The 8443-nt window shown below is 33.6% G+C and overlaps 1 protein-coding gene across 1 annotated transcript; it reads right to left on the bottom strand.

Annotated features, from left to right (window-relative positions):
- Positions 1 to 1969: 1969 nt before the first annotated feature.
- On the bottom strand, positions 1970 to 3281 carry LOC109190410. Its single transcript, XM_019340883.1, has 2 exons — positions 2980 to 3281; positions 1970 to 2263 (listed from the first exon to the last, which is right to left on the bottom strand). The coding sequence occupies exons 1-2, from the start codon at positions 3256 to 3258 to the stop codon at positions 2135 to 2137; spliced, it is 408 nt and encodes a 135-aa protein (XP_019196428.1). The 5' UTR covers positions 3259 to 3281; the 3' UTR covers positions 1970 to 2134.
- Between the last annotated feature and the right edge of the window lie 5162 nt (positions 3282 to 8443).

Below are 8443 nucleotides of genomic sequence, written 5' to 3'. Positions count from 1 at the left end.
AATTTTAGTTAAATATTATTGTGATCATTATGATTTTTGTTGAAAATCATGCATTAAGTTTACTTTTAAATAATTGTCTCTGATATGGAAAATTCGTTCCATGTATTTCTAAGTGTATAGTTAATGTATAAAATGTATAGAAATTGTGTTCAAGTGTATGAACAATGGAGAGAAGAATCTGGAAATTGGCTTGTTTTATTCATCTTTCATAGAGAGTGGAGAGTGTTTAGAGAGAGAGATAGTCTAGGAGAAGGAAAGAAGCCTACACTGAAGGGGTTGTCTGAATTTTACTGATTTGGGGATCGAATTTGCAACACAATTTGATAGATCGAATTTTACCGATCTAGTGATCGAAATACTAGCAATGATCAAGAGGTCGTATTAACTGTGATCTAGAGATCCAATTTTACCAATCAAGAGATTAGGTTTGCTCACGATCTAAGGATCGAACTTTACTGATTTGGGGATCGGGTTTCACCAATCGGGAGATTCGATTTTTAGAGAGATCTAATGATCAAGTCTTGCCAATAAAGAGATTTCATTTCATTCATGGTCCAGGGACCTCAACTGATCATATTGATCACAAGCGGTGATGCTTTTCCTTATGCCCTTTCTCGGGCTATACGGTCACAGTTGGTTTGAGCTCGGTCAAATCCTGACCCAGATTACTTGGTTACAAGATCATTTTTAGCCGATCGCGTTTGGTTAATTTTGATTACCGCATTAATCATTATGATGCGTTGTGAAAACCAAAAACCATTTGACCGGTGCGATTTTCCCTTTTGTTGCTAGGTTTTTTGTTTTTGAAAACCAAAAACCATTTGATCGAATTGGTTGATTTTCCCTCTTGTTGCTCGGTTTATGAGTATGTTCATCGCTGAGAAGTAGAATCGCTGAAAAGCGGCACTACTCAGAAGCGGGATAGATTCATCGCTGAAAAGCGGCATTGCTTAGAAGCGGGATAGATTAATCGTTGAAAAGCGACAACGATGAGAAGTGGGATATATTCATCACTGAAAAGCGGCATCGCTAAGAAGCTGGATATATTCATCATTGAAAAGTGGGATATATTCATCGCTGAAAAGCGTCGTCGCTGAGAAGCGAGATAAATTCATGCTGAAAAGCGACATCGCTAAGAAGCGGGATATATTCATCGCTGAGAAATGTGATAGATCGGTCTAAAGACCTGTATTGATCATAATGATCGTAAATGAGGATAACTTTGCCTCCCCAATTCGGAGACCAAATATATTTTGACCTTCAATTCTGGTTAGGAACGGAGATAACTTTGCCCCGCTGCTGTCCGCTAGTCCAGAGATCACATATATTGGGGATAACTTTGCTCCACCGATTCGGAGACGACATCGAGGGTAATTCTTCCTTGTCGGTGCGGAGACCGTAATTTTTTCCAATTTTTCGGTCATAATCGACTCTTTGGTCGGGTTCCGCCGGTCAAAATTACTTACTTTGTAGGGCTTGATGTCAAGATTTTTTCTTATACTTAAAGTGTTGGTGGTGAAAATACCAACCTAACCGAGCTTAGTACATTTAATTTTTATATTGCTATTTTAAATACAAAGCTATGACTAATACAATTTACCATTCAAAAATTACATTGACAGTCTTGCTAGTTTCAAGACTTAAATAGCACTCCGCCAGTCCGCCACCACCCATTCCACGAACCAGAGTCAGCAGTTTGATAGAACAAAAAATGCTTCCACTTTTTCTGTTTAATCGCCTTTCCACCGCCACCCACCACCAATAGCCAATAAGCCTTACTATTGTTTTTTGAACAACAGAAAGAACAAAAAAGGATTACAATAGTGTAATATTGTATGGAGTAATAAAACACCCATGCAGCCATCCTCTTATTTTACGTCACTTTCCTTCTATCTTTTAGTAATAAATTTAAAAATAACAAATTCCTTTTGGCATTTTTGTATTGCTTAGAAGCCAGCCGGCCGCCCACATCTACCAGTAGACTTTGTTTGGTCTTCTCATGCATTTCACCGCCACATTCACCAATAGCAAATAGGTTTTAGTATTTTGTACGCAGAATTGAAGTGAATGCACCGTACCGCCACCCACCACCAATGGATGAAGCTTAATTATATGCTACAGGCTTTGATGGTAGTCACTCGGCTCCCACATGTTCCGCCAGAAAGATAAAGCGAGCTGAGCAAGCGGACAGACTGGATGCGAGGCGTGTTTTTGATTCACAACCATAGCTGCACTTCTGACTTCTGACAGAAAATGATTGCCCCTTTAAGGATTCCAAAAGAAGAGAATTGGACATTAGCCTGAAGAAAATACTTGTGTGTCTTGGACACGAAGTCAAATTAACAGAGAACAATAATTAAAATAGGCGAAAAAAACAAAAAAGAAATCTTGAAAGAAGGGAGAAAGTAGGAGTTTAAAAAAAAAAAAAAAAAAACTTGAACTAACAAGTGCGTTGGGTGGAATATAATTAAGTTGTAATTGAATTGTAATTTAGTAAAATTTTCAATTAAGTTATTTGGTTGGAGAGAATGGTAATTCTTTTCTTTTGTTGAATTGCAATTTATGAGATCCCATAAATTGCAATTCAATGCTGGTGAGAAACCGAAAAATAGAAGAACTGAAGAAATGACAAAATTATTTTGGTAGACTTTATTATTATTATTAGAGTTAATTGCACCGGAGGACCCTTATCTTTGGTGACAATTCCAAATTTAGTCCCAGACTATGGTTTTTGTCATTTTAAATCACAAATTATTGTTTTTTTTTACACTTTTAGTCTTTATGATTTTTCTATTTTAATAAGGATATTTTTGTCTTTTCATATTTTTCTTTTGTTATATTTATGTTTTCAACCAGTTTAATTGGTTTAGAACTTTAGATAACTCCTTGATTTTTAGTAATCATATTTTTCATCCAAGTTTTAGTAAACACCCGGAGAAGAGAGTGAGAGAGAACTTTGATGAAGAGATGAAGGGTTACCGCCCCTTGCCGCCATGAACCAGAGGCCAAAGGCCGGTGGAAGGATTCTGGGGAGAAACCACCGCATAGACCAACCAGACGGAGACACAAATTAAACGCGACCAGCAGCGGCGTCGGCCTCGATGCTTGCTTACTCTCACGTCTGCTGCGAGGGTGGTGGAGGACGGCGTCGTCAGCCCAGGCATATCCTTCAATTCGTCCGCCGCCGGGGTCTCGAGGAGAGGAGCCTGGCTCCGGCGCTGCATGGTGGGTGGTGGAGTCGGAGAATAGGATGGCCATCTCGCCGCAGATCACCTTGTATTGGCTGCGGAACGTCGAGGATGCTTCAATTCAATTCGCAGGTACTGTACTGCTCTTTTTTTTTTTTTTTTTTTTTTTTTTTTTTTTTTTTGCAGAGCAAAGGCCTCCGGTTGTTCTGAAGAAAGTGATCTGATATTGTGAAAACTGACATATATGCAGTTGAAGATCCGGCCAAGGAAGCAGTTGAATGTGGAACATAGCGAGATCGGATGAGAAAATAGCGACGCCGGATATTAACAAAACAACCTGCACATTATTTTATATTTATTTAATAATAATAACAAAATTTTATTACTTAAATGAAATGATGTAATAATGAGTTAATACACATTATTTTTCTCGATTATAGTGGTTTTACTCAATTTCGTTTTAAATGACTTTTTGTATTCAATTTAGTCACCGACTTTGATGTTTTTACACAATTTATTACTTTGTTAAAATTTTTGTTAGTTGACTGTTTGAATTTTGAAATAGGGTCCTAATGGTAATTTCTAATCATTCATCTTATTTGGGATGATTCTTTCTTCCCCTTATTAAAATCCACGCAGAAATACAAATCTTCGTACTCAAATCAAGTTAAATCCTAAACTAAAAAAAAAAAAAAAAAAAACTGTAGGCAAATATTTATTTATTTATTTAGAGTTAAGTTGGTTTGGGGATAAAGATCTCCATTTCTGCGTGGAACATAATAAGGGGAAGAAGAAGGAATCATCCCAAATGGGATAAGGATGATAAATTACCATTAGGACCATATTTCTAACCGTCAACTAACGGAATTTTTAACAAAGGGCTAAATTGTGTAAAGTCATCAAAGTCGAGGACTAAATTGAGTACAAAAAGTCATTTAGGACTAAGTTGAGTAAAACCACTATAGTCGAGGATATATGGGGGTATTAACTCATTTAATAATATAGAAACTCTTAGGGTGTGTTTGGTTCATGGATTCAGCTATCAGGAATGAGAATCAAAGTGATTGTTATTGTTTAGTTGATAGATTTATAGAATATTACTATGTGATTTGATTATTCCCTTAATTAGAACACTCATTCCCTAATAAAATAAGGGTTTTATTCCATTATTCATTTCCTAATTGGTAATTTGATTTTTAAGTTTGAGTGGGCTTAGCTCAATGGTACGGTTTTGTAGGCAATATTAGAGAGAAAAGATTACAGTTCAAACCTCAGTGACGAGTGGGCATATCACCAGCACAGAATTTTTGTATATATGAACCTTATTGATCCCCAACCTCAAGGGTCCTTCACACCCTAGTCCAACATAGCATGAGGATGTAAATCATCAAGACAAATTATTGTGTGAACCATGGTCCAAAATAGCTGTGTGAACCATGAATACAATATACATTTTTAGTATATTAAAAGTAAATTATTTGTATACTGAATGTACATTATTCGATAATTTATAAAAAATCATATACTTTCAAATAATGTACTTTTAGTATATTAAAAATGTACTTTTTATTTATGGTCCATGGAATAATGATTGGTTGAGGATTCGACCTATTTGGGAAAAGGATGCCAGGATGATAGATTTAATTTGGCCCATGTATCCTCTATTAAATTGTTATACCGTGCACCAGGGTGCACAATGACATATATTGTGCGCCATAAAAATTCCACGTTTCGTATGTACATGATTGTATAGTAGAAATGTAGAATACACATAAACTTCTAACATAATAAACATAATCTAACATAATACATAATACACATAAACTCCTATAATACACATGAACTCTTAACATAATACACATAAATTCTTAACATAATATACATAAACTCTTAGGACGCACAATGCAATGTGCACCCTGATGCACGGTATAATTTGCCTCCTCTACTAAACATAAATAATTGATATGAGTCAATGTATCATTAACTGATCGAATTAATGTATTACGAGAATTCCTAATCTTTAATTTCTCTGATTTTTAATGTTTTGTTTATTAAATTTGATCCGTACATACAACGTTTTTTTTTTTTTTTTTTTTTTTGGGTGCAGTTTTTTTATTCCTTCAATCCATTATGTTGTCCAATAACTGTATGTGGTTGGTGAAAACTCAGTATCTTTGTCTCACATGATTTAGTAATTTAATCATTTCTCTTGTTAAATTCCTTTTCCACCAAATAGTTTCGTTATTTTTGTTATTATTGTTGGAATGTAAAATGACATAACAGGTGTGAGTGTGTGACTAGTCAAATTTTAGCTCGTACTATACGTTGTGAAATTTAATTTGTTATTATATGTATGCCAATTTTTTCCTCTTATCTATAATCTTGTGTCATCACCAGTCAAAGGACAAATAATTCATTGGGATCGAGGAAATCGTATAAGGTTAAAAGAGAAATTTATTATAGAGTTTATTATTAATATTTTATTTCGTTACATTAAAGATTTAAGAAAAAAAGAAAAAAAAAAGTCACCTAGATCCTAATGTCTACAGTTTGGATACCCAAAGCTGATCCTCCAAATAGTCTGGTTGGGAGGGGGGACTAAGCACTATAATACCCTAATTGAAATTTTGCTTGAGATTAGTGAGGAAATTAGCACACTTATTATTTTTTTTGAATGATATCTCTTTAATAATTATAAATGTAACAAATATTTTTTAAAATAAGTAGTAGATATTACTAACGGCACAGTGACTAATTCCCTCGCTAAATTATAAGCACTTCTAAGCACCTCTTTTGGATGGGGTAGCTGACCTACCCAAAGTCAAGGATCAAACCCTTGACCTTCGTTAATGATGGATGAATCCCTTCCACTCAACTACAACCCGAGGTTACCTAAATTTGATGTTTGACATCTCTCTTTAGATTATAGTGTGTCTTTTTCTTCTAATCTCAACACAGAACGTCAATTAGTATGCCAATCTCAATCAAATATGTTTTCTCAAAACTCCCTTATCTATTTTATTTCTTTCATTATGTAATTCTAGAGTTTATTTACAATGTGTTACATAAATTTTCTCAAGCAAAATTTGAATTTGGTCATTTAGCATTTATAATAATAATAATAATAATAATAATAATAATAATAATAATAATAATAATAATAATAATAATAAGTATGACATTTTGGACTTTATATTACTTACTACTTAAATAATGATGATATTCCTGCATAAATAGAGTTCAATATAATAAGTCAATGATCTTGTGGTGTAGTGGCACGAAGTGACTATTCTAAATGGAAGGTTATGGGTTCGAATAAATAAGCTAGTAGCTTAAAATACGAGCTTATTTACAAACGCTACCTAATTTCAAAAATAAGTTAGTAGCTTCATAATTTTTTTTCCATCTTTATCCTTATTATAAATAAATGGCATCTTTTACACCCCCAATTAAAATCCTTTTACCTTTTCTCTTCTCCTATATTTTTATTCATCCTCCCCGCAACTCTTCATGGTCCAACAACTCCTTAAAGTTCCAACTCCAATCATCCGTTCATAAATCCATTGATCCTATGGCGAAATAAACTTTGCACATTTCGACTTATGGTCATTTGGAGTATTGAAAAAGAGATGAAAAATACTTGTTAAAATGCCACAGTTTAGTGTGGAGACCTAAATTGATGTTATTATGACCACATTTGCACTACATAATTATATTCGGATAAATTTATATTCACAAGATGACATGATGTTTAATGTGCTTGAGCAGCATCCAGGTTATGTACCGCGCAATGAACTTCAAGATTCAAGTGGTAATAACTTCTTCAACTAAAATTTAAGTGAGACCTCTATTGAGATGAAGGAGATTCACAACAATATTGCTACTTTATTATGTGATGCTAGATCATGGTTATGCTAATAGTTTCATTTCAAAATGTTAAATTTTAATATGTAAACAAACCTAGCCTATTTAAATTTAAAACTATTTAAATTTTATAAAGATGTCTTTTTATAGTCTTTTTACATTTATCAGCTTATCAAAAAGCTAATTTTACCAAATACTTTTAAGCATAATTAGTTAGTTTAACAGCTCTTCAATTTTCAGCTTCTAGCTTTTCAGGTTTTAGCTATCTTTTCAGTTAAGTTTGCCAAACATAGCATTTGTGTTTCAGTAAGTTGAGAAAATAGTTATGAACAGATACTACATTTGTAACAGAGTCATAAGTACTCAAAAAAAGTACAATATAATAAATAATTGAACATTGAACATTGTATTAAAACAATATAAAGGTCTGTTTAGATGAGTTGAGCCAACCTCTCCTAGTAGGTTGATCACTCATGTGACCCACCTCTCACCATCATCAGTGTAGAACTAATTAATTTAGAAATAATTAATAAATATAAGAAATTATAACAATTAATTGGTGACATATATAAAATTATACAAATAATATAAATAATATGAATAGTAGATCCAATCATGATTGAGAAACACGTTTTCAGTTGGATTCCTAACTGTGTTACTGTTTTTTACTTTTGATGACGGAAGCCGACGGTAAGGAGCGGACGAAAAGAAAAACGGGAAAAGTAAAAGACAGAAAAAGAAGATTTCTTTATCAAAAAAAAAAAAGAAAAAGATTTCATTCTGTTTTAATCACACTTACTGCAATATAATTGGCCTGGTTATAGTGTATAGTCCGACAAAACGAAAGTTCAATGCTGTTTCCATATTCCTTAGCTTCTTCCATCCAAACGTGTTTCACCTGACGCTGGAGATGAGCTACAGACCACATATATAAAATTATGAGTTAATTCTATTTTAGGTCTTAGGTTTATAGGTGTTATTTAATTTTCAATTATTTTTTTAGTATATCTTATATTAATTCTAGTAATATATATATATATATATATATATATATATATATATATATATATATATATAGAGAGAGAGAGAGAGAGAGAGAGTTAATCAACGATTTGGTCCCTCAATTATTACCAAACTGTGAATGTAGTCCTTTAATTCCTTAATCATCAATTTAGTCCCCGAAAATAATTGTTTTTAGTCGATTTAGTCCCTCCGGTCGTCTTCCGTCAACAAACCGGCGAGAACTCCGATTTAGCAGGGGCATTTTGGTCTTTTCTTGTCTTCAACCCTCTTCTTGGTCTGATCAGATCGTCGAAATCATGGAGAGCGAAAACCGATGGTGTTTCTTCGCCGGAAACTCTAGGAATTACTTACGGTGTAAAGATCCAACT

Source organism: Ipomoea nil, unplaced genomic scaffold (assembly GCF_001879475.1).
Source record: "Ipomoea nil cultivar Tokyo-kokei standard unplaced genomic scaffold, Asagao_1.1 scaffold1576, whole genome shotgun sequence".
Lineage (NCBI taxonomy): Eukaryota > Viridiplantae > Streptophyta > Magnoliopsida > Solanales > Convolvulaceae > Ipomoea > Ipomoea nil.
This window is presented reverse-complemented; position numbering and strand designations above follow the sequence as displayed.

Bases quoted from the DNA above. Each gene is read 5' to 3' on its own strand.
- LOC109190410 (XM_019340883.1), bottom strand. From the start codon at position 3,258: ATGGCCATCCTATTCTCCGACTCCACCACCCACCATGCAGCGCCGGAG. The intron at 2,264-2,979 runs GTAACCCTTCAT...GAATCCTTAAAG, and splicing joins GTTCATGGCGGCAAGGGGCG to GGGCAATCATTTTCTGTCAG.